The sequence below is a fragment of the Hesperophylax consimilis genome, chromosome 22 (genome assembly GCF_061612785.1).
Source record: "Hesperophylax consimilis isolate HC1 chromosome 22, BYU_Hcon_1.0, whole genome shotgun sequence".
NCBI lineage: Eukaryota > Metazoa > Arthropoda > Insecta > Trichoptera > Limnephilidae > Hesperophylax > Hesperophylax consimilis.
The window spans coordinates 8,744,890-8,772,827 of record NC_142857.1 but is presented as its reverse complement, the minus strand read 5'-3'; the positions used below and the strand labels follow the sequence as shown (position 1 = coordinate 8,772,827).

The following is a 27,938-nucleotide window of genomic DNA, read 5'->3' as shown; positions in this document are numbered from 1 at the left end:
ATCTCTCTCGATGCAGCAGCAGGTCCAGTTTCTTCACCACCTAGGATTCTTGCTGCAGAGTCTCCATCTCCTATCTTCGTCGAACGTCACAGCGGTGCTGCCAAGGTCTGTTATCTATGTGAGGATATTGTGTCAGCGCTTTAATAGCAGCAGACACATGTCAGCGCTTTATTAGCAGCAGACACATACCTGAACGGATGACGAACCTCGTGCTGGCACTGTTGGTGGACGCGGTAATCTCTCTCGATGCAGCAGCAGGTCCAGTTTCTTCACCACCTAGGATTCTTGCTGCAGAGTCTCCATCTTCTATCTTCGTCGAACGTCACAGCGGTGCTGCCAAGGTCTGTTATCTATGTGAGGATATTGTGTCAGCGCTTTAATAGCAGCAGACACATGTCAGCGCTTTATTAGCAGCAGACACATACCTGAACGGATGACGAACCTCGTGCTGGCACTGTTGGTGGACGCGGTAATCTCTCTCGATGCAGCAGCAGGTCCAGTTTCTTCACCACCTAGGATTCTTGCTGCAGAGTCTCCATCTTCTATCCTCGTCGAACGTCACAGCGGTGCTGCCAAGGTCTGTTATCTATGTGAGGATATTGTGTCAGCGCTTTAATAGCAGCAGACACATGTCAGCGCTTTATTAGCAGCAGACACATACCTGAACGGATGACGAACCTCGTGCTGGCACTGTTGGTGGACGCGGTAATCTCTCTCGATGCAGCAGCAGGTCCAGTTTCTTCACCACCTAGGATTCTTGCTGCAGAGTCTCCATCTTCTGTCTTCATGTCACCTGTTCCTGTTCTTCATTTTACTTTACTTAACTTCACTTTATTTTGGTAATATATATTTTTTTTTTGTAATACCTGCATCAACTGTAAAGCGCCCCTGAGGTGATAACTCACAAAAGCGGCGCTATAAAAATTGTCCAATATTATTATTATTATTATTATTAATTTGACGTGTTTGTTTTGAATTGGAGATCGGAACATCGCTACATATTGTGAGTACCTACCTATGCTAATAATAATTCCTATCTGTTGCGTCGGCGTCTCAGATCGAATGACGAAAAAATTTTAACCCTGAAATAGCCGAAAAATATTTTTTTTGGTTTTTTTTTTTTTGGTGTAAATGCTCAAATCAAAAAACTTTATGTTTATTTGGGTTCCCCATGTGGTGTAGATTCTCCAGTTTCCCGCTTGTACTACGAGTTTCCGGACACCGTGTATAATAAGTGCATACCGTAAATGTGACACTTTTTCCAAAAGTGATGTTTGTGATTTTTTATATATGTAAGCGTGTGTTGTAGTTTTTTTCTCTCTCCTGAACCAATTGTTTCATTTATTTATTCACGTTCTCCATAGAACGGTTATACGCCAATATATTATGGAGAAGATTACGAATTTGAGGTAAGTATAAAAAGGTGATGGGGGCAGTTTTACCATTTTATGACATGCGTCAAAAGATAGTTCCTGAATTGTCTGTAAGTGACGTTGAAAATGTTGATGGTCAATGCAGAATCGTTAAGCAGTTGAGTCGCTCTGTTAATTGGCGCATTCTGATAGGCAGAACCTTGCTTTTAGATTTAAAAAAATTGCGATCTCTTACGAGTATAATTGTCAGGCTGTAATAAGTCAATCTCTTACAATATTGTATGTTTGCCTAAATATATTTTTCGCTTTGCTTCCAAGGTGTTCCAAAATCGAGCATTCCTGTTAAGAACAAGGATGGATACAGGAATGGATATTACATATATTCTCTCATATACAGGTTACGCATAAACCTCTTTTGTACTTTTTCTATTTCATGTTACATTCACGGTGTTGCATGCTGAACGACGATATATTTTGATTGTGTCTCACATATCCGATATTGAATAACATTAATAATGTTAACAGACAATAATACGGTCTAGGATAACATCCAAATCAATTATTCAAAAAAGAAAAAAATAATTGAATTGCAGTACATCCACAGACTAATTGATATACTTGCCCTAAAATGAAATCTGAGTATCATTCCGAAGAACTGGAGGCAAACCACATGACCATATTCTTGGCACCAGGAGGATGCATTGAATAAACTACGACATCAGTTGTACGTAGACCGCCGAAGATTTCATTGAATATTCATTTTTAAACAAACATCCAAGAGTAGTGAGGGTAAAAATGAGTGAGGTAGGTAAATTGTAAAACTGTCTAAAACTAAATAATGTAACAAAATATTCAATTTTGAAAACAAGCCAGAACTTTTGTTTACCCGATTTGGATTTGTAGCACTACCTACTTGGTTTGTTCTCCTTTCACTGATTAGCTGGTCTATCAAATTGAATGTTTAAGCATTGCTATAAAGCATCTGTTGGTTAGAGTAATTATAAAAAATACAAGAAGGCCATTTAAATTATCTAATTTGCGTAATAAATATTATATTTTGTGGATTTAGCCATTTGTAACAGAATTAGAAATGTCGATTAACATATTATTTTGGCACACACTCTCGTCGTAAAAGAGACAGCATTACATTAAACCTAGCAAATTTTTACCAAACATTTGTTAGAAAACTGGGTTTTACTAGCACTTTTTCTTTAAATACGGGTTTCCGGAATTCAAAATTTTAATGTCTGGATGGATAAACATTAGCTGCATGCTGGAAGAATTTTTGTTGGAAACCCGTTTTTAAAGAAATTAAATAACACTTCAGCATAATATCTTAATGTGGAATTAATATTTTTTAAATACAAATTATGCCAATTTTGCAATAAATCTCATAATGCTCTTACTTATTTTAACATTGTTATAATCACATATATAATAAAGAAACAACACCAATCAGATCATTTTCACAGACCTTTATCACAACACTATTTTGAAGAAGTTCAGTATTACATGTCACTATTGGTGCCTATACATATATTATTCTGACTTGGGATGTGCATCGTCCATCCAGTTTGTGAATCCAGGGTTGCATAATATGGCACATATTATAAATCTGTCATTCAAATTCATTGGTACATCTTTAAGCCATCAATTCAATCAATCGATACATTCAAAAAGGGCTAAAACAAAAAGTTTACAATTTGTGTTGTAATTGATCAATGTTTGGTCTACCAAGTTATTAGTACACCAAGTTCTTCTCTGTCACGCTTTAGTATTATGCATTTTATAATTAAAATTAACATTATATACCAATTAGGTAATACCTGCAACTGTTCAGTGCCATGACTAAAAAAGTTAATAACTTGTACGTGCCATAACTGAACAGTTTTGGTTGCTTACCATTGCTTGATTAGTACAACACTGAGAGCAGTTGTTTTCTGTCACGCTTTAGTATTATGCTGTTTGTATTTAAAATTAACATATTTAGTGATTAACTATCGCCTGCGACTGTTCAGTACAATGACCAAAAGAATTAACTGAACAAAGTTTGCAATGCTTGATTTGTACACCGAGAGCAGTTGTTTTCTGACATGCTTTAATGTTAATAGTTTTTATACTTAAAGTATGTTATCTAGAAAAAGTAGCGCTCAGTACCATGGCTAAAAAGTTGACCTATACACGCCTGTCTCCTCACTTGCGTGTTTCGCCGCTCTAGGCGGACAGCGTTCCTCACGTGTCGCTGTGCAGACTCGCCGAGGACATGTCCTGGCAGATCCTGGCCTCGGAGGTCTCATCAGCGAAAGCGTCGATGATGTCCAGCAGCATCTCCTTGCTGAGCTTCTTCAGCTGCGGCAGCTTGGCCACCTGATTTGTTTTGGACCACACAACACAGTATAGTTTGATGTTTTTCGGTGAGGATATCAACTGTTCCAAGCCAAGAGGCCGACACAATTTTTTATTTATTGTTTTTACTCTCGATTGCCTTGATGATAGCCAACCATCGATGGCAGAGTACTCCAGAAGAAAAAGACGTGTTTGTTCTCATAAAAGTACAGATTTGTCATTTATGCCTTTTTGACTTGGGAGAGTCGATACATTTTATTAATGTTAGAGATAAAATTGCAATAGAGAATTCTCCGTCTCGAATTCAAATTCTGGGTAATACACAATGAAATTACATAATTCAGAATTTCTCAGACTAATTTGAGAGTTTCTGTAGTCAATTTACGATAAGTGCCAAAAAAGTAATTTAGTGATAAGTATCCTATTTTATATTAAAACTAGCTGACATGTACCAGGAGTTGCTCAACATTTCTCTACTTTCAATAAATATAATATCCATGTATTATATATATAAACCTTCCCAAAGAAATTCCATGTCAAACTCCATGGCATAGTTTAGAAGAACTAAGGGCACAAACAGACTGACACGGATAGTGACTTTGTTTTATACTGTTTAGAGATGGTTTACTAATCTAAAAATGATTATTAAATAAAATTCAAACATTTCTCATTTTGCACTTATCAAATTTTGACCTAACACCATAGATGTGTAGTTTCCTGTAGAAGGGCACAACTCATTGACATTGCTTAATACATCGCAAGAATAAATCATCAAGTCTTTGCCGACACATTTCAAAATCGTGATGATGCTACCAAATTTTTTTCTAACCCCTGGCAAGATGGCCTCCGTTTGTTTACTATCTAATCTTCTGCATCTTGCTGAATTAAGTTTACGCTGTGGTCATCCGCTATTCCATCATGAGCTCTTCACTCTATTCTCCACTGCTTCAGGTTGGAGTCCTGCGGCCCTAGACTACAAAAGATGTGTAAAATGACAGTCTGCATCAATCTTACTTTGGAGAAGTTGTGTACAATCATGCTGAGTGCATAGTTCTTGATGTCGGTGGCTTGCATCTTGTCGGCGGCCTGAAGAATTGGCAGGACATTCTCATAAGTCACATTGTTTTCCAGGTTCTGCTTGCAAAATGCCTGCAGCCTGTTGTTGGTGAAACCTGGAAATAATGCAGTTCAAATTAGCAAACAGAGAAAAAAATATACATTTAGTATGTGTAATATTCAAAGAATAAAAAAGGACACAAGAAATGCCCTGTGGATGTGTTTCGGGATCCAAAAATAAATACAATAATGTTTAAAAATGAACTGTGTATTAGAAAAACTGGCCCCAAACTTGCATACAAACTTAATTGAACGCCTCTGAAAACAGTAATGTTACAACAAGACCTTAGAGTTATCATATCACATTCATCACAAGAGTTGAAACGGGAATCGTATGATTGCTCACTGAGATTTTCAAAAGAGCAAATTCAATAACATATTTAATCAGAAAAGCCTTCCTTGACCTAACACCGGACAAGACGTTAAAAATATATAAAACATAAGTGGAACCTCTCCTGGAATATGTTTCCAAATATTGAGTTCATATTATCAGATCTAATAGAGAGAGTACAGTGGCCCATCATAATTCGGAATTTTTTTGCGAGTATGGACTCTTTTCACTGGAAGGTTCATTTTAAGGATGAAATGCTTGAAACTAGAAAGTAAAAATATAAACAAAAGCGCACCCGTTGTTAGAAAGTCTAATGACAACTAATGTCAGAAGCGGCCGCCGGCAGCGATCGATCGAGTAAAATAGTACAAAAAGTGCGTGGTTTAAATGATTAATCTAGTAAAACAATGCAAAAAAAAGCTACATTCATACCTAAATGTTTAATTTTTTTATATACACATTTCACATTTAAAAAGAATGTGTTTAAACTAAATTGCTTGGCAACATGTTTTTCAACAGGATTTTTTTCCAATTTCTTCGACAATTTTTACTTTTTTAATGTGCAGTCTTGTATGAAATCAATTCATCACAGGAAGAAATAAACGACACACGCAGGAAAATGATTATTCGAGGAACGATCGATTGAGTGTTCACTGTAGTGCCAATTTTCAAAATGACAATTTAAAGACCTAAATTTAAATACTAAATCTAAAGATCATCGCCACTACCACAAATTCCCCTGGTGAACAAGACTCCTGGCGGAAGTGTACTGCCTGCGGAGCACGTACACCGACAATGAACAAAATGTTATTTGATCATTCCGGGGCTTCAGAGATCTTCCTATGCTTCTCTTACCAAACACTTACCAGTAGCCATAAGTTTCTCCAGATTCGAGTTATCAGTTTGTGCAAGCGAAGACAAAGGCCAAGTGAAGACAATGAACTGGAAGGAGAAAGCAGGAGACTGACAGGATTGGAGGCATTTTCAGGCGTCCAGGAATCTCTAACAGACGTAATGCTGATGATGGTAATTATAATAGAGATTAAATAAATAACAAACAAATAAACTTCTTACCGTAGAAAAAAGGGGCTTGAAAAAGATACAGTGAATCTTCCGGGGGCATCTTGGTTTCGCCGTAGTAGATATATCTCATCAAAGAGTCAAAAGACTCCCTCGAAGGACTGATATCACATATTTGAATCTGGAAAGAAGAAATGCAAACTTTTAAACTTTCTTTCTCAAAATTTAATCTATCTACTGTAAATCTTTTTTAACTATTACAACATTGAAAACATTTGCATTATTTTTGTTATTGTTTACTTCTTCTAACACAAATTCTTTTAACCACTCAGAACATTAGAACGTCAAAAGACGTAAATATGATAATAGCGGTCAAGACATTAGAACGTCTTTTCACGTAAACGCGCGAGATTTTACAAAAATCGATTTATTTCCATCACTAGTATACGGATTGCCATGATTTAAAAAACAGAGTATCGATAATGAATAACGCTACGCGTCTGTATTCAAGAATATCTATGGAACGTAGAAGTGCATTATCTAAGCCGATTGAATCTGTCATCTTGTTCGTTCATAATTTATTGCGTTTCTAAATAATTTATTAAAAATATTTTAGTTTGGACGGTTAATATTTTGAGGTGACTAATAGTTTTTTATTATATTTCTTCAATATATAAAGTGTTATTTCTTTATGATACTCAGAAAAAAGTACATTTTTCACAGCTTTGAAATAATGGTAAGCGATTCTTACATATTTTTGACGTTTTCATAAAATGTATATTTAGAAACGCAAATATTTACGTATAACAACACAATGCGATAGTGGATTTCATAATCTTTCCAAAACATTTTTTAGAATGAGGCTACGTTTCCCAAAACGTGAGTTATGAAGCTTTTAGCAAAACTCGTAAATAACACAAAAATTATCACGTTTTGACAGTTCTCAAAGGAACACATAGTAAATAAATGTCTTTGTCTGAGAGGTTAAAATGAAAAAATATTTCTGTCCTGGTAGTTTAGGACGGGTTGTAGAATTTGAACAATTCATCAAATTTAAAATCTACGGGTTAGAAAGGATGTGCACATAAAAGGCAAGCTCTATTGCTAGTATAGTTGATACGTACCCACTTTTTGGATTATTTATGTAATTCTCTTTTACAAATTTATTTTAAAACTACCTAGTTAAAATCAAAATTTTGTAATGAAAAGGTTAGGAATTAGAATTTCGTAATTAAAGTTGTGTTATTAGTTCTACATGGACCAATTGCTTCACAGTACTTGGATAAAAACAGAACTTGAATAGGACATACACAGAACTTGAAATTTAGAAAAATGGACATTTAATCAAATTTCTAAGTTAATTTTCAAGTGCCGTGGAATTCAAGTTGTTCTTATATCAGTTCTGTAAACCAAACTGGTCCATAATGATATAATAACAGAACTTGAATAGAACTTTCACACAACTTGAAAATTGATGAATTTTTCAAATTCTGTGAAACAAAACAGTCTTTGATTTGCGAGAATCGTAAATCATATGAATGAATGTGTCTTATTCTTTTATCATCGCAAAATCGGCTAATTGCCAATTGAGTTTCCACCTGCCTTCAGAAGTGAGAGGTAAACCTAGAAATGACGAGCAACATGCAAGGTGAGAAACGATAATATCCTCATCATATTGTGCTATTTTGCGATGTCTTTTTATGTGACCTAAGTGCTGCAATCTCTTGCCTTATGTATGGCAGGATTGTATTTGCAAGTACGGAAAGTCAAGAATAGAAGTTAATGAATCAGTTGTAGAATCAATAATCTCACATTGACTGTGTTGTCAGGCGGCATGAAAGAGCGGAACATGGCCTCAAAATAAGAGCAGCGTGCGGCCAACACGGCCTTGTGTGCGGACACCGCCACTCCGCCCACCACCAGCGTCAGATCGCACAGTTCCCGACCCCCGCTCTGCAGGAACACCGCCATGTCCTGCTCCAGGGTCGTACCTGGACATCAATATTAAGTGTTAATATCGTCGCCGTTAAGACAAGCGTCGTAAATGGCAAATTGCACAAGTTTTGAGATATTTAAATTAGACTTGTAGAAACTTTTAGTTTTATGGGGTGTTAAGCTTCTTTAGCCAACGTTGCGGACAGCATTACTGTGTCCATACTCAGGGCAGTTGTGTAGATTGTGGTTAAGTGTATGTTTATATTGACAGGTCAGTGATCAAGTTGGCATCGCGTCTGAATCTTACCCAGGCATTGTAAGTTCAATTCCTCGGCTGGATAGCTTCCTCCACCATGACACAAGCAACATTTTCCGCTTACTGTGGTGTGTAGGAGATTTTCAAATTATTGTCAGGTTATTCGTAACCCAGGAATGTTTTCTTTCTTTAAAAAAAATTTATAATGATAAATACCTTCGCTGACTTCGTCGGCTGGATCCGGGGCGCATCTCTGTGCGGGTTGCTGTTGTCTCCTGATCACTTCCACCATCAGGGACTGGTCCAGGGTCTCAAACTCAGCCGACATTACTATCTGGTTGTAGTTGGATTCCTTCACTATGAATCTGCAACAAATTTAATAAATCTCCAATTCAGTCTGAGGTTGCCACATTATAATCTCTAAACGACTGGAAGTTAATGTTTCAAAATAATTGAACAAATTCAAAATAATTGAACAATTATATACTTCTTTGGACCCTTTAAGTATTGACCATTTCTCAGGTCTGTAAAAATAGCACCAAAACTACTAAGTTATGATTCCGACAATGGTTTTCATCAGTAGTCCTTTTATACCCGTAAAAATAATGTTAATATTAAAAGATTTTTTTTTTTTGTTAGTTGAAAAGTTAATTAAAAAATGCGACAATAAAAATTTGGTGACCACCTATATTTAGTTGACCTTTCATCTAAACAGAGGGTGCTAAGCCCTGTTATGTGCACCCACCTTAGGCAGTACTCCTTGACAGCGAGCAGGTGACGAGAGTGAGCGGCGGCCAAGGCGTGCAGCACAGTGTTGGTGCTGATCCCCGCGCGCAGATACCGGGCGCACAGGCGCTGCAGCCGCGGGATGAGCAGGCGCACCCCGGCACCGTACACCTCCATTACCAGCTCAACCATCCACGGGCAGAATGGCTCCGACACTGGAAATGTAACACACTCTTTAGGATGGGGCAGAAAAGGACAAAATTAACATTAGGTACACCACTGATAGCTCTCTCATAAACAATGCATGAAACAGATGGACAAATTACAGAGTACCTAACCTTTTTCCTTCCCAGAACCTCCCCTCCTTCATTTCCTTAACCCTTTATAGGTTACTGGTTAGTATATTTGTCAACGGTATTTTCGGTCGAAAATCATGCTAAAATTTTAACTCAACCCTTTCAGAACATGTGTACAATTGAAAATAATAGATTTCAGAATTTTTTCCTCACTATCTAGAGCAAGGCTGCCCAACCCCAGGCCCGCGGGCCATAATGTGGCCCGCGAACGAATTATAAGTGGCCCGCGTGAACCATTTTCAAAAAACCCGCCAATTTGAAAAAGTGTCGCGGCCTGCGGTAAAACAAACAATGCCGCTTGCGCGCGGTCACCAGTGTTGCCAACGAAGGCCCATGGAATTCGAAAAATTGTTGTGGGGAATCACATATGATGTTTTTGGGTGCGCGGAATTTTTTCTCGTAACAACCGAACGCGAAGTTCCGTAACAACCCCCCCCCCCATGGATTTCAAATATTTGGTGGGGAGCACTCATTTTGAATTTTTTTTGCGAGGAATTATGTTTTATAGAAATTCTCTAAAAACCCCCCCATGGAAATAGGAACCGTCAGGTATTCAGTGGCCCGCCAGTGATTCAAAATCGTCAATTTGGCCCAACTGTTAAAAAGGTTGGGCAGCCTTGATCTAGAGCAAATGAAAATTGGGGGTTTCCGCTTTCCAATTGCTGGTATAACTGGTTTTGCATGCTATTTTTTTATTGAATTTTAGCTACTAGTTCAGGCGGTAACCATTTTTATATTTTTGTGTTTTATCTCGACTGAATTTTTTCCGCCGTTTTTGTCGTGATAAGTTTGAAGATATTTTTAAATGTTTTATTATTATGGAATTTCTTTTAATTTAATAAAATCTTTAGAGCGCGTGCGTCAGGTGAGAATGCTGTCTGGAAAATGCTCCGAAGAACTAGCGTCTTTGATTGCTTCAGCACCGGTGCAAAATTGGAAAAATTGCCAAACGCTTATCCAACATTTTTACACGGTTGACATTTGTCACTTGAGAAAGGGTTATTTCTCATGAGTTCAACAGCTTGACTGTGGAATTTTTGAAAATTGGAATTATAATATTCGGGAATTTTTATGAGTCTGTGCTATTTTATGAATATGTAATAATATAACCTTTCTCCATGGGATCAATCCTGTCGGTGTAAATATAATTCAACACCATTCGGAATGCTTCTGGTTCTGTTTCTGGCAGCTTCACACACAACTTCTCTCCTTTCCCCTGTGGATTCCCCGCTTCCGCCTCCTTTTCACGCACCTCTACAGCAGATCTACAATGACAATAAGAATATTATGTATATTTCTACTATAAAGCTGCAAAATTCTCAAAACAAAATACACTCCTGTCCAGAAATGAATCGTAAATTACAGTTGCTAAATTCGGTAATTAAAAATTGTTCCAAAATTTACTGACAAAAGTAAAATAAACAAATGAAAAATGCTTTGTCCATATTTTACCACACTCATTTTAAAATTAGAATCAAATTCAACAAACTAATTGTACCATAGAAATGAAGGTACCTAACTAGTTCTCATAAAAGTAGGTACTTTTGCAAACTTTCATTCCAATATTTGAATTTTAATAATAACTAGCTTTTTGCCCGTTGCAGGCAACTAATGGGTAAAAATTAATTGCGTGGTGTAGTATTTGAATGTAGATGAGGCGAGGGTGTGGGTCTACAAATAGTTAAAAAAAAGAGCCAAGGAGCTTACTGATCATTTTTCCACCGAGCCATTCGTGTTGTGTAGGTCGAGACGCGTAATTTGATACCCATATCGTATGTGAGTATTTCTCAAAAAAAGTGTACATTTTGGAAAAATAAAGTGTGCCTACAAACAGTTCAAAAATTTCACATGTTTTTAATTAATCATACAAAAAAAATATGCACCATTTTGTAGAATAAATATTAGGCTTTAAAATATCGAAAAATAAACATTACAATCGTATCAATTCGCAAACATTTTAATTTTTTTTTAAATATCGATTTTTACCTTCCATACAAAATAAAATTGCCACCCTACCCACTTCATTTGTTTATACTTCATAAAATGCGATAATAACGTTATAATATGTGATTTTTTGTAAGTTTTAGGTTCTTAATTAAATGTAGTTTCTGTAAAAAGGTAATTTTCTATGGGGTTTCATAATAAATTAATAATTTATGCACAAAAAACAAAATGAGACATCACTATTTACTTTTTAGTAACTACTCTTTAGTTACGTTTTATTAGTACTTCCACCGTAATTTTTTAACCCATTTGTAAAATTTAACATGGGCAACACTAGCCTCTTTCTGATTAATTGTTGGTCTGACTTCTCCGCCATAACATTAATTGTTAAAATCAGTAATAACGTGTTTCTTTAGTGGGACCACTATTTCGTAACAGAAAATATTTTAGCCTTTTTTCACAAAACGGTAAGTCTTTTTCTACTCATCTTTTTGTAACATGTGCGGTACGAACATTGCTAAGCTTACATATTAACACTTTTAAATTTTATCAAACCATTGACTTTTTATAACATAAATTCTTATTACAATTTCGTAACGTTTGTTATGAATTTCGTAACGTAACGAAAAAGTTCAATGTAAAGCTGAGTGTACACAGTTACAACGTGATTAAGAAAAGTAAGTATATTGTAAGTGTGTCTAGCATTTTTATGAAAGTCTTATGTAAGTTTAGTAATAATGTAATATATTATGCACAATGCACAAATATACATATGTATTTAGATATAATAGGAAAAAAATAAATATTATTATACCATAGAGCAGATCTGTTGATGGCGCTGGAAAGTAGGTAGGTTGTAATACATAGGATGCGCTGGAAATTCCTGATGGTCAATGGCAGAGCAGGTGTCGTCGGACTTGTATGTTTTATCATCGCGATTATATGGCATTATACATAATGACAAGTACTTGAAGATCAAGCTGAGCCGTCCAATACTGGTTTTATTTTAAATAAGCGTGAGGCACTCATACACACTATCCGTTCTACAGGCGCTCTATACAATATTTATAAGTGCCTTAAGTTTTTTATAAAAGCTTATTTAAATATAAATTTATTTTTATTTACTCTGATAAAACCATAACTACAGCATAATTTTTTTAAAGGAATGCCCCCAAAAACCAATGCCAAAAAGCAAAACGCTTACAGAGAAAGACTGAAAAAGGAAAATACAAATAAATATGAGGAAATCCGAATTAAGCATTTAACAAAAGTTATAGAAAATATCAAAAATAAAAAAATAAATTCTTACAGAAGAAGAAAAAGAAGAGCTACGGGCAAAGTGGAGACAAGCCAATGATAAAAGAGCTGAAAGAAAGAAAAAGGCTAATCCTACGACACAAGACAATAATACATTTGAACGTAGAAAAAATAATAAAAAAATCCTAAAGGAAAGACTACAAAAGCTGACTGAAGAAAATACTCGATTAAAAAGTCGAAATAAGAATTTAAGACAGTGCTGTAATCGGATGAAAAGGCAAGTGAATATTCTGAAAATATTATTGCATAAACAAACTAAGACTAATAATGATGCTATTCCCATCGAAACTGGATTATATAATAAATCGGAGATGTTATAATAGGAAATAATAATGCCATAGAAAATAACACTGATATTGAAAATATGTGAAAATATAGTGAAAATGAAGATTCTAACAAAATCAAAGATAAACCATGTGGAGTGACTATCTTAAAAACGAAAAACTGGAAAATATCCATACAAAAAAGAAAGTGGTTTGTAAGGGCCTTATCTCTAAATCTCTATCACTAAATGACTATATTCATGCGCCAAAGCGGAGTGATAAACCAAAGACTGAAAAACTGACCAAATGTGTCTCGGAAAGATTTCAATTATTATAAAGATGAGGAAGAAATTTATAAAACGCTAATGGATAGTGATTCAAACTAAATAATTGTATGTTATTAATTTTTTAATAGTTTAAACAGTGCCTGTTCTTTAATTTCTTAAGATTTGTTGAATATTGTGTTAGGTACTTCAATTTGGGAGCTGATAATTTGATTAAAAAACATTTATTTATACTCCCTTGTTTTTTTTTAAACCCCTTTGGTATAACAAAATACAAATATTTGGGTCGTGAGTTTATGTATGTTTGTAGTATGTACAATAAATAAAAAAAAGTAAAGGATAATTACTTACATTTAAAAAAGACGACAACTAATTAAATTGAATAAATAATAAAAAAAGTAAAATAAAATTTGCCATTGTGTAAACAAGCCTTATGTTTACTATTTAGTTACGTCTTATGACTATTTCGTAACACTATTTCGTAACTACATTTTCGTTACGTACATTTATTTTGAGAAATACTCATGTACGGTTTTAATGTAAAAACTTTTATTGGAAAAAATTATATAAAAAAAATCTTCAAACTTAATATATTTAAAAAAAAAAATTACCAAAAAAATATATTCATAACGCAATTAGGTACCTACTCGTTAAAAAATAAAGAGATAAAAACTTAAAATATGAATGGCTCCCGGGGCAACGGTACCCATGCCCGCCTCTCAAATTTATTACAAACACTCAAACTGGAAAAAAATTTGATTACAAAACAACTAACACCGCTTCACCCTATATAATTTCTGCACTCCTGGTACAAATTTTAAATTTGCGTGACGCTTTTGATGTAGTTTTTCACTACGGGGCGACGGTACCCGTGCCAAATTATTTTTCCCCAACTTTATTTCGTTAATAATTAATAAATTTTATTTCGTTCAAAAGCATTATCGATTTTCAAAAGATTAGCCGTCAAAGTAAGTACCTACACAGATTTTATCGTTTCTTTGAAGTAACATCACTATGTAATAAAACATCTCTTCGGTGCTTGTCTATGATTGTTATTATTTCTAATTGGCCAAAAGCCCGACTGATTAAAAATGGCATTTTTCGGTTCAAATCTGAAATGTCAAAACTTTAGCTGGTTATTGTGAAACATTTTGAACCGAGTGCCATATGTAGAACGGCCGATTAACGTTCCTAAACCTTCGGAGGATGGATTTTTTCGATAATTTTAACCGTAGACTGTGCCTTTTTGACGGAATTCTATCATTAGGTTGACCGTGTTGATTTTATAAAAAGGCATACCACGTGGTTTCGTGTTGACCACGTGACTTATTTTTGTCAAAGATTCGAAGCTGTGCCAATTAAACTGCCGCAAATCAACTTTAGTGTTAGGCAATTTGTGTGTTAGGCAAACCTGGCGGCCGGAAAGAGCACTTCGCACTTTCGTATGGCGCGCCGCGTGCGCTTCCAGTTTCCGCCGCCAGATGCTACTCAAATTTGTGTCGACATTTTATCCCGAACGAATATTTTAGTAAACATTTTCATACAAACTTATACTGACTCGTATTTTCAGTTTTTACAGACCGAATTGAGCCTCGGCTTCTATACGGGCGGGAAGGCGTCTAGGTCGCTTTTTGCCTGAAGACCGAAACAAATGAAAGGCAACTTTTTTGCGACTTTCACGCCAAAACGAACCTCGAGTTGTTTGAACTTAAGGGGGAGAGTGGTCGCTTTTTGCCTAAATTTCGGCGAGCAAAAAAAAACAAAGAAACTGAGTATTAATATATGTATAATAATAATTGGATGACTAGTATAGCGCCGTTTTTGTGCAAAATCACCTCAAGGGCGCTGTATTTTAATTAGATTTTGAACCAACCAAAGATAATGACTATTTGTTTTTACAAAAGCTTTTCCAATAAACATTAATCCGTTGAGACAAATATCCTAGAATATTAATAATACGCCCAAATCCAGTCAAATATTGACAGTATTTGATTGTTTTGGCTGGAAATGCTGGCCGCTAGAGGCACAAGTGTTAACATGTTGCAGTACTTCCAGGCACAAATAATTGAATTTAAAACCGACTCTTAGAACTTGTGCCGCTAGGAGGCGCTACTGCCATCACAATTTATGGGAAACGTCAGAAGTTGGAGGTATTACAACCATTCTAGAGTATTTGGTTGAACCTACTTGATCTTGTTCTTGAGGAAGCTGGAGCGGGCGGCGACCATGGCCAGGTGACATGCCACGGGCTCCTCGCCGGCACCCACCAGGAACTCCACGTCGCAGAACTGCTCCGACAGCAGCAGTCGACCAAAGTCCTCGTGCAGGGTGCACTTGGGGTATGAAGAAAACTACAAAAAGAAAGGAACAATTAATCAGTTTTTCATAGTAGCACCCCATTTATTATAACAGATATGTATAATCATTGGCTCTGCATTGTTGTAATGAAGGGATACAAGTCAAATAATCATCATTGGTACAGAAGCTCAGACACTAATGGCCAAGATGGCTGCATATTGACCGGTCAGTGGTCGAGTGGGCATAGCGCTTGGGTCTCACCCGAGCGTCGCGTGTTCGATTCCTCGGCTGGCTAAGTCCTCCATCACAACACAAGCAACATTTTCGGCTTTCTGTGGTGGTAGTAGGAGATTTTCAAACATTGTTGGGTTATTCGTAACCTGGGAATGTTTGTCTTTCTTTTAAAAAAAAAAAAAAATATATCTTTTTAAAAAATAATTTATTAAATGGTAGATGTTCATTTAGTTTCTCCAGTTCTTATCACTAATGGTGTAGCAGCCACAAATGGAAATATAGGGAAACAAAGTTGCTGTATTTGAGTTTATTTATAGAAAATGGAAAAACACAAGCAAAATTAGGCTTGAATCTGTATGTAATTAATTGTATGCAAGTTTAATGGCCGTTTACAAAATTGGAACAAGATCTTCATCAAGATCGGCATCTTGTTCCAATTTTGTAAACGAACCTGCGGATAGGAGCTTCTACCCCTAGGCAGTGGCGGTTTTCTCTAATGAGCAATTGTGCAGTGAACTCTCATAGAAAAACTACGGCGTACAGGATTCACTACATTACTACAGTTCGAACAACTAGTTAGTATTAGTATGACAACTACATAGAATTTGCCCATACAAATACAGTGGGCTAAGACTCCATAGAAAAAATCCACCAATTGGAATAAGACGAGCGGCTTCATATGTGCGAATCCCAGAACGCACCTATGAAGTGAAAGAACCTATGGGATATCACACAACATTAATATGGTTTCGAACGGCGCTGGAACGTGCGTCAGAGTCAAAATTTGCTATTTGGGTGCGTAGCGATGGAGCAAACATTTTCTTCTTATTTCTGTTTCATTGTGTTATTAAAATTATTCTAGTATTTAAAGTTTTTGTTATTTTTACGTTTATATGGTGTTTTCAAACAATTTCATTTTAATGTGAGATTTATAAAATGGTTTCGCTTAACAAGAAATATATATTTTTTAAATATTAATTCTTCTCTTGAGTTACGTATGGTTGTCAGTGGTGCAGCTATAGCATTTGCATGGGGGGAGGTTCGACCCTGAAGGGGAGGCAAGAGGTGATAATGGTCAAATATGTGCCAAGCATTTTCTTTTTTTTTACAAAAACTGTAAGTTTGTGCTCTTGAAAATATTAGTTACCTGGAATCTGAATATCTCTCCGCTGCGCACGTTGTTGTCGACGGTGCCTCCAAATATGAACATGGCGTCTCCCACTACCGCCCCGGCATGGAATAGTCTTCCTGAGGGCACCTGGGACTCTGAGGACGGGTGAATCACAGACCTGCAAATCAAAGACAAAGTTATAAACTTCTCAGATTGCTGAATATAATGATTTTATCATATCAATGAGGTAAACGCATTTATCACAATTAGACGGGCAAAGCTGCAAATACAATTGTTGGGAAGTAAGTTAGCTAAGAGCTTCACAGATGCACTCATAGAGGGCAGTTCAAAGAGCTTGCTTGGAAGTCCGCAAGATGGCAGCTAGTAGTCAGTAGTCGCCAGGGCCAGTTAGAATGCTCCCAGACCAACTTGTTTCTGTTTTCAGATCTCATTTAGCCAGCTCCTAGTTAGGTTGACTATCGATTCACCATTGTAATACGGGAAGCATATAATAAATCCCTGATTTAACACAAAGGACTTATTCTTCATAATCTCCTTCCACAACGAGTTGGAGAACTGTTTGTGGGAACACAACAACAATGTATTCTCGTTTATAGTAATAACCGAATAATATATAGGAATGTGAATGAAGGAGGGTGAGCCAAGACAAAGTTGTGATGGTTGGTTAGTTAGTATTCAATTTTTAATAATTTTAAATTAATCAAATTAATTAACAGTATTACTTTTAATAATAAGGAAGTTGAGTCCATTTTTTTTATTTTTTTTTATCAATGTTCGCATTCAAACTTAAATACTGGTATTTTTTTTTTTTTTTAAAGTTTGTTTTCATAATTAAATTAATTCTCAAAGTTTAAATTTTATTAAGCCCGCCAAAACGAGCGGAATCCGAGCGGTAACAGGCGGGGTGTGGTGTGACGTCATTCGAACTGTGAAAACCACGTCGCATAAGCATTTTGTATCTAAAAATTTGTAATTCTTCAACTTCAAATTCCAGTAATTTTTTTACCAATGTTAACCGTCTATTAGAATTGATGTTATTAAAAAAAAAGAAAATTGATTAAGATTTCATAGTTAAATTAATATTTTAAGTTAGAATATTTGCTTTTCTCGCCCGGTACGGTACTTGTACGGTATTGCCGTCGCTACTTGTTGACGTTCCCCGCGCGAATTCAGGACCACCGCGCAGAAAAGTAAAGACCAATAGTAAAATAACGGTTTACAGCCCAGTTCACTGTTTGACTTTTCTGGGCGGCCGGCGGCCTGAAGTGTATCACATGCTATGTGACATGTATAATAATAAAAACTTCTAAGTTATGCAATAAACAACATATTATTATAAAGCACTATACGAATATGTATCTTTAGAAATCCATTTCATATAATAATAACAACAAATACGTACATATATTTGACAAACCCAAATAAACCTTTGGCCTATACACCTCTCTCATCTAAACCGACCATCTCTTATGTAATAGAAAGAGATGCACCATAGGTGATCTGTTGTACGTACAATCACGACACATGTGACGTCAGAATTCTTTCGACCAATCGTGGAGCGTATACAGTCTATTGCTATTGAATGCTTTTTCAAGAACGTTTAACTAATTCTAAGAATAATAATATAGAAATATATTTATATATTTAGAATCGATATTTTTTGATCTACATGAACATATTTTTTATAAGTCAAAATATTTTTTACTCAACTTCCTTATTGCAAATTTTTCATTTGATATCATTATTACTAAGCTCTGATAGTTTTCAGTTTATTATTATAATGACAGCTGTTTCGTAGTTCATATTTTTTACATAAAATTCATAGAGGTAAATTTTTTTTTTTTATTGTTTCAATCATAGAAATGAAGTTATGCTTGATGACAACATTTTCCACGTAAATATTGTAAAATTCAAAATTTTTATAATTAAGTAACAAGTATTGACTAATAATGTAATCTAACTCTGTAAGTTATGTAAAATATTTTTATAAATATGTAATAATATATATGTACATTCAATTCCTCGGCTGGATAAGTCCTCCTTCACTACACCGGGAATGTTTGCTTTCTTTTAAAATAACAAAAATAAATAAAATGAGTATGTGTGTCTAGCATTAGAAGGTTGAACTATACCGATGTGAAAGAAAACTGATGTCACCAATTTACATGAGACCTTTCGACTCCTAGGCCCCATACAAGCCAGTGAAATTCATTATCTATTCAAGAAAGAATTACAATATTTGAAAACGTTTGATCGATTTCACCCGAAGTAAGACAAAATTGACCTTACTTCGGGCACAGGGATACACTTGTAGGGACAACTCGCCAGAAGGTTCGAGTCTACCGCCTGTGCATAATTGCCGCGCCGCCGAAACTTCGCGAAAGGCCCAGACTGAGCGAGTGGCTTCGATTTAGTTTCCATTCATCTACCTACTGTTGCCACCGGCCGAACAGTATAAATAAGCCCGACGCAGCGAGTCAGGCAGTCAGTCATCAATCTGCCGTCAGTGGATAAATCTCACGAGTGACGATCGGTGCGCCCCCGCGCAGGACAAGACACCCGGCTTCGCCCGTACAATCATGGACTCCATCGGGACTTCATCTTAGCGCCTTGGCCACGTCCCTGGCCAGCGCTACACGGATTACAGCGCCCTGGTTCCAGCGTCTCTGACCAGCACTTCATCCACGCATCATGACCACCACGAGGACACGCAGCATCCTCACTGGTCTACGCAGCTCCAACTCAACTGCCTACAAGGTCTGCCGCACCTTCGCCTTCTCGTCAGCACTGGAGTACTGATTCCCAAAAATCGCCAGTGTCTGACCATCATCGAGTCCCGGTCACCAGTGCCCGGCGTCGACTCACTGACCCGCGCTTGACCTGCCAACATAGCCAGCATCCGGTGAATACATCTGTCCAGCGTAAACTCTCATTACGGCTACTCTGACTCAATAAACACTGTGAACTTCACGACACGCCTTTCATTTCGTGCCTCTCACCATTGATCCCCAAACACTTCACTTCCTTGGTTTGAATCGTATATTATTTCAGTCATTAATAACCACGCTTTATAACAATAATTGCATAAAAGAGCTCACCATGTCTGCGTGTCCAAGTCGTAGGCATGCAGATCATTGGGCAGGGTGTTGTCGGCCGAGCCCCCGAATACGTACAGGTGACGTCCATGCGGCAGCATGGTGTGCCCGTAGCGCCGGGCGGGGGCTGGGGGCGCCCCACGCAGAATATGTTCCGTGGAGATTCTGGTCCACCTGAAAGGAAATAAATCTCAACGGTATTTTATAATTTGTAATTTTCGCACATATGGATAATTACATAATAAATAATTACACAGGTCGGGACTTACTTCAGTGCAGAAATTCTCAGACTAACTACCGCATGTATTCCTCATTACCCAGAATACTAACGCAGGGAAATAATTATACCGAGTCAGTGGACATCTTCAATTAAAAGATTGTTACTGAGGCAGTTTATAAATATGCATATTTTTTACTATTCATATGTAAAAGCCCCTAGAAGGAGCATTGATAAATAAATATTATTATATAAAACAGCAACACTTGCCTTCCCTCTCGCTCATTTACATGAGATCTTGTCAATAACCCCATTTAGAAATCATTCCTTCAACGTCACTCAATCAGTAAAGACAAGAGAATTCTTGTTAGAATCAAAAACTCACATCCTCTCCTTGAAGCTGAATTGGAAGAGCGTGTTGGTGATCTTGGCCCCACTCTGTCCGCTGAACACGAACATGTGGCCCCGGGCCACAGCTGCTGGGAAGTTGCAGCAGGTCGGGGGGCACTGCCCCCGCTGCTCCACCTCCTCCCAGTTCTTGTTCTCACCCTGAAAAAATGACAAACATTGATTTAACAGTAGTAATAATGACATCTCATCTACTATTCGCATTACTTTCCCCTGTACTATTCGAGTCTCGATGTCCTCCATCCATGGTATGCTCAGAGTTGTTCCTCCCAACAGCCCACTGGACGCAGGGGTGTGCAGTCCATATAGCCAGAAAAGCACTGCCTACCCAACCTTACTCATATAAAAATTAAAATTTATAAAATTAATGCAAGATTAGAATGCATACATTAAAAAATAAACGCAAAGTAATCGCAGCATCGCACCAAACACTATAAGATATCAAAGGCCACACGTCGTATTCAAAACATATTGTCTTCATTCGACGTAAAAAAACGTACATGTGTGTGCGATACTCTGCGGATGTTTGTGTTAGTGTCGAAAAAGGCCATGCCTTTTTAAACAAATAAAAAATGTAGCAATAGGTGTCATATTTTTTTTTGGTGTTTCTTTATTCATAAAAATTTAAATGTTACAGTTTTTTGTTTTCTACAGCCACCATACTAGGGACATGCCCGTATTATAGTAGCCATCTGTTGGTACTTCTATTAATCAGAGCAACTTTACTAACAAAATAATTATCATATTTCATAAATATGCAAGTAGTTACATACATCGATAGACAATTACATACTTTGCAATATAAATGATACAATACTATTCGGCCCCTTAGGGTCAAAAAAACGTATCTAATTTTTCTCTACTTTACAGGAGAGCAAGAAAACATAGTTCTCAATTAATCAGTGTTGTATACTTTTGAAAACGAAACATATTAATAATTTCTTCTCATTTAGTTAAAGGATGGTATTGTGTGCTTCTGAACCATCTTTTACATATAAAATAGTAATTCATTTTACCATCCGTAACTCAGAATCGATAAAAAATTGAGTTACGTTTTTTTTACTCTAAGGGGCCGTATTATAAATTGTAATGAATTTATAAAAGATACTTGCATTTCTTTCCGTCTCAAAATACATATCTAAAATAAAACAGTTTCACATTTCAATTGACAATATGTTTGAATATGTAACTTGAAACCTGACAATCATTTTCGAAGAGTCATCTATTCACGTTGCCCGAAAACATGTATTAAAAAGAAGTCTCGAGAAGTAAGTAAGAAGAAGTAAGTCTCCCCGCCTGATTAAAAAGACACCCAGTATTATGGTAATAATTATTGCAGCATACATTAGCATCTGTAATTCCTGATTTTATCGCAGTCAAACTCTCGGTAGTGCCACTATACATGTATGCATAAAATCTCAATTGAAATACTACCAGACTTACGGTAAGACTGACAGTCCACATGTCATTGAGACGAGCGTTCCCATCGTATCCGGCGTAGATCCACAACTTGTTATCGTACACTGCTGCACCGTGAGCTGACCTAGCACCAGGCGTTCTGAAATTAGACGAGACTAAATTAAAAACAATAAATTAGAGATGGAAAATAACACACGTGTGTTAGTATACTCCAGGAAATAAAGAAAAGTATAAGACATAAAGCAACAAAATTTATGTGGATATATTAGATTTTTATCCATCGTAGATAAGTAAAAAAAATTCCAACAAAAAATCTGTTTACAAAGGGAAAAACTCCACTTAACACATGTGTACGCTAGGCCATCGGTATGTACTGTTTGTTTCTAAAATAACAACAGAATATGTATAAGATGATATATGAATTTTGATAAAGCAAGGAGTGTGTACTGAGACAGTAGCAGGTCTCTGCCTACCACGTGGAGGAACAGTGTGATGGTTAGTAAGTTAATTGCACTAGTTAGTTGGCCGAGTTGACATCGCGTTTGGGTCCCACCCAGGCGTAGTATGTTCAATTCCTCGGCTGGCTAAGTCCTCCATCACAACACAAGCAACATTTTCAGCTTACTGTGGTGGTAGTAGGAGATTTTCAAATATTGTCAGGTTATGCGTAACCCAGGAATGTTTGTCTTTCTTTAAAATAAAAAAAAATAAAAAAATAAAAATAAATTATTTTAAAAACATTCATTTGAACCAAACCTATGGAAATTGTATGGGTTTATATGAAAATAAATTATTTGTTATATGGCACTATACTATAGGGTCGACTATATGTGAATGTATCGTATCTCTCTCATTAATCGAGGAATATATTAGTGTCCTAGCTGTACGCCGCCACGCATTGCTGTGGCTCAGTCTTTCTATGCAGATAGAGAAACAAAGGCGCGTGTTGCTTTTACGTCCAACAAATGGTTTTGCAAAAAAGCATGTTTTTACTTTTTGCAGGTGACATCTATATGATATATGTATATAAAAACACATACATAATCGAATGCAACGTTGTGTCAAAATTTCAAAGCTATCGATGAAGAACTTTAGGAGATGTAAGATTTTGAACAAACAAATATTTACATTTTTGTTTATATGGAAGATATACACGGTGTCCGGAAACTCGTAGTATAAGGAAACTGGAGAATCTACACCACATGGGGAACCCAAATAAACATAAAGTTTTTTGATTTGAGCATTTTCACAAAAAAAAAAAAAAACCAAAAAAAAATATTTTTCGGCTATTTTAGGGTTAAAGTTTTTTCTGGTGTTTAGGGTTGAACAACAGATGTTTTAACCCTGCAGAGCAGAAATATTTTATGATTACACCGGATTAAATGAAGGGTGATTTCAAAATAATGCTTCAAATCCGAGTTTCTTCATTTTGTTTTACTTTCAAATAGTTTTAATTAGTTGGGTACTTTGATCTTCAGTAATAATTTATAAGAATTTGATTAAAAAAAAATCAACTTCTAACTCGATTTACTCGATAACGAAAGCTCAAATCAAAAAAAAATATACTACAAAATCGACTCCAAATGTGATGTAGATTCACCAGTTTCCCGCTTGTACTACGAGTTTCCGGACACCCTGTAGATAGATTGTATTATTTGATATCTTAATGGGAATGATGATGATGGTGTAGCTCTTACTTTCCAGTGAACTTCCACTCCACCCAGTGGCCGTGTTGGAATCTGTACTCAAACAAGTCATTCTTGTTGGTCAGATTGGAGTTGGCCAAAATGTCTCCAGTATAGCCGCCAAACACAAACATGGACGACCCATAGACCTGAAAAATAAAAGGTTAAATTTGAAATATGAAAATGATTACATGCACAGGTGGGATTTATAAAAGAAATACGTATTAAGGAAGGAATAAAGGAAGGTTAGAGTAGTATGAATAAAGAGTTGACCAGATATTGGATTTTCGGCTGAATGCGGAACACGCCAAGGGTTCCATAAATTTAAGCACTTTGATTTTATATTCAGAATATCTTATTTTGACCACTGCAAACTTTAATATTAAAAAAAATTTAGTGTCCCCGATATTTTTTAACTACCTTTTTACATTACCATCTGTTGCGTACCTTAAAAAAGATTATTGCAAATATAATTTTTAAATATTCATTATTATATGGATAGGACCATCTTAAAAATAATTTGCCGTAAGTATTAAACTATTATTAATTAATTCAGCTTGATTCCGTCACATTTTTAAAGATAGAATTTGTCTGCCCTCTAATTTTCTTTGAGACTTCTACTGCCCCCCTGAAAGACTCCAGCTCCGACAAGGGGGCGTTATTGCCCACTTTGAGAAACACTGCTCTACATGCTAATTTACCCGTTTGAATGAGCAGATTTTTATTAATTTCTTCTGTGGAACCACCGAATTATGAAAACTTTTGATTAATGCTGTCTGTTAGCACGTAATGGGGTGATAAAATAATAATAAAAAAATATAACTTACAACAGCGGAATGGTGATATCTTGGAGCAGGTGGAGTACCAACAGAAAAAGCACGTCCCCAAGATTTTTCCTTCACATCAAATCGGAGCAAGTCATTCAGCATGGATTTGCTGTTGTCCCCTCCAAACACATAGACGGAGTCTTTATACGCAACAACGGTGTGCTTGCTTCGCCTGGAATTATATTATAATAGATGAGAACAAAAATATACAAATGTGCTCTCGCTAGTATATCACTCCTACATATGTTTAAGCCGAGTTTGATTATTATAGAACATAAAAATACAAGTTAGTAAAATAATAATGCCGGAAAAAGAAACCCCCGAGTCATGCAAATTATTCATTTTGAAACATCTTACTTTGACGACCTTTAGTCAATTTAAACAATACAATGATTTTGAGAAACTTTAAAGGGTAATTATTAATAACCATTGATAATTAATAAACATTTTTTTTCTTCATTTATTTATGCATTTTCACATATCTATTGTAAAATAAATGTGTATTTATCTTTATGGGACGTGTGGGATTCCACTAACCTCCCCACATCCTCCTGGAATAAAAATTATTATTACTATAATAATTAATCATTTCTGATATTTTGCTCGGAAATCAGTAAAGTCGGTAATAAAAATAAAATCAATTTGTTTTTCATTATAAGTACCTAAATAGAAATAATTTAAATTTATTGTATGTAAGTTGCCCCATCACAGTTTGATAATGCCTTCAGAAGGCGAAACAGCTGCAAGCAAATCAGAACTTGTCTATAAATAAAATAGTAGTTTTTTAGTAAAATTTTTGAGTATACAAAAGAAAAAACTTGAAATTAAAACAGAGTTCTATAAATTATAGACGAGACTAGGTCTCACGTACTGAGTTATTTCCGATGCGAAAGAACTTAGAATTTCTTAGCGGTGTTGGGTTGATTATTGAATGGAGAACACTGTCATTTCAGTCACTTGCATTAAATAAAATATTATGGAAACACCAGCGGTTTCGTAAATTCAGAAATAAAATCAAAATGGATACCACATACCAGCAAAAATTAAAATCTATAATTCTTATTTTATGCTTTACTTCAAGTCTCGTGTAGATTTGGCAATCATACAAATATTAATGTTTATTCTACTGTAGAACTAGTAATTAAGGCTGGCCACTCGAGCGATTGATATATATTTACCATATTATTTAATTAATACCATTCTTCAAAATTTAATATGGAAACATATGAAACTGCTTACTGCGGATTAAAATCAATGAATCCACCCAGATTTCACTGTTTATCCCAAACTTTAGGTTTATCAAAATGTTTTTGCAAACATGGCATAATATGCCAATCACTCGAGTCCCTAGTCTAAGATTTGTGTATGTTAGCTTAAAAATGAATCATTACGATAACTGCCTGTACAATTTTCAATGAAAAACTTGGAAAACGGGGTTTTCAGGTTAAAACGTGGTCTGGGATTTTTTTGCAAAGTTTATGAACATAATATGAGAAATTAAAACCACGATTAGTATAAATTTGGGGTAAAATTCGGTTTATGGGAGTCACTCGAATAACCGAAATTGAACTTGATTTAGACTAATTTAGGGCTGGGGAATCCGAATCTGTAAGAATTAGGTGGGGGTCGGCACTATTAACTGAGTTATAGGGTTTTGAAATTTCGTACGCGGTACATAGAAACCATGTTTTTATTATCAACTATGACTTAAGAAAATCAAATTAAAGACTTTTTAATACTTTGACATTTCAGAAGTGCAAACCAAGTGTTGCCATATACTAATAATATTTTTTTTACAAAATAGGTAAGGTTTTTAGTTTGGGTTAGAGTAGGCAGAAGAACATGGGAAAAAGGTATTAGAATTAAATCACAAACCAGTCTATACAAACCGAGCGTAGCCCACAAACTATTTGAAAACTGGGATATAACTCTAAAGGGACGCGAGCAGGCGTTATTAAAGGGGCATTTTTTTGTAACAGGAAATAACATGGAAAAAAGGTATTAGAATTAAATCACAAACCAGTCTATACAAACCTAGCGTAGCCCACAAACTATTTGAAAACTGGGATGTAACTCTAAAGGGGACGCGAGCAGGCGTTATTAAAGGGGCAATTGTTTGTAACAGGAAATAACATGGAAAAAAGGTATTAGAATTAAATCACAAACCAGTCTATACAAACCTAGCGTAGCCCACAAACTATTTGAAAACTGGGATGTAACTCTAAAGGGGACGCGAGCAGGCGTTATTAAAGGGGCAATTGTTTGTAACAGGAAATAACATGGAAAAAAGGTATTAGAATTAAATCACAAACCAGTCTATACAAACCTAGCGTAGCCCACAAATTATTTGAAAACTGTGATGTAACTCTAAAGGGGCCGCGAGTGGGCGTTATTAAAGGGTCATTTTTTTGTTATAGAAAATCACAGTTAGGTTAGATTATAAATATATATAAATTTAATATTTACAAGATTTTAAATAATAAACTACAAATCTGGCAAATGATATTTAATTTTCTGAATTTTCCTAGCATTGATATTATTATTATATGGCAACACTTTGGTTGGCACTTCAGAAATGTCAAAGTATTAAAAAGTCTTTAATTTGATTTTCGTCATAGTTGATAATAAAAACATGGTTTCTATGTACCGCGTACGAAATTTCAAAACCCTATAACTCAGTTAATAGTGCCGACCCCCACCTAATTCTTACAGATTCGGATTCCCCAGCCCTAAATTAGTCTAAATCGAGTTCAATTTCGGTTATTCGAGTGACTCCCATAAACCGAATTTATTCCATAGGATATAACACCGGGGATGTGTTAGTTTACAACAAACACACTAACGATTGATAAATATAACATTACCTTGCTCCAACAAACTCATCACATTCCAGCATACGCTTCCACCTATGTACCGTCTCAAAAGGGCCGAACTCAAGGGTGAGACCAATGTCGTTGTCAGCCCCGAACCGGGGTGCAATCTCCGACATCTTGTTGAATTGCTTCAAAGAAAAAATAATATCAATTAATGAAACATATTAATGCCAAAATATACGATTTCCCTGCCTTATACAGTCGTTTTATAACAGTGAAATTCATACATTCGGAAAGGAGGTACTTGCATTACATTGTTGTAAATAATGAACATTTAAAATCATTTTACATTGTAATGTCAATGAAGGAGAACATTTAATACGCCATACAGAAATGTAAGATGTAATTACTCACGCAATACGGTATGCTCATCCGGAATAGTTTCAAGTGTTGTTTTTGTTAGATTATTGAATGATTCAAGTAAGCAAAACAACAATATTCAATAAACAAAATTATGACAGGCCAATAATTTTACAATGTACG

The 27,938-nt window shown here is 35.8% G+C and overlaps 1 protein-coding gene across 1 annotated transcript; it reads right to left on the bottom strand.

Annotated features, from left to right (window-relative positions):
- Positions 1-677: 677 nt before the first annotated feature.
- On the bottom strand, positions 678-27,938 carry Lztr1 (Leucine zipper like transcription regulator 1). Its single transcript, XM_089644984.1, has 16 exons — positions 27,810-27,938; positions 27,447-27,583; positions 24,583-24,754; positions 23,768-23,904; positions 22,095-22,209; positions 20,629-20,792; positions 20,030-20,200; positions 16,947-17,088; positions 15,455-15,618; positions 10,570-10,724; positions 9,123-9,318; positions 8,594-8,742; positions 7,999-8,177; positions 6,241-6,367; positions 4,734-4,891; positions 678-3,740 (listed from the first exon to the last, which is right to left on the bottom strand). The coding sequence occupies exons 1-16, from the start codon at positions 27,825-27,827 to the stop codon at positions 3,606-3,608; spliced, it is 2,319 nt and encodes a 772-aa protein (XP_089501110.1). The 5' UTR covers positions 27,828-27,938; the 3' UTR covers positions 678-3,605.

Bases quoted from the DNA above. Each gene is read 5' to 3' on its own strand.
- Lztr1 (XM_089644984.1), bottom strand. The intron at 24,755-27,446 runs GTAATGTTATAT...ATATAATTCCAG, and splicing joins GATGAGTTTGTTGGAGCAAG to GCGAAGCAAGCACACCGTTG. The intron at 4,892-6,240 runs GTAAGAAGTTTA...CATTATTTCCAG, and splicing joins TCAAGCCCCTTTTTTCTACG to GTTTCACCAACAACAGGCTG.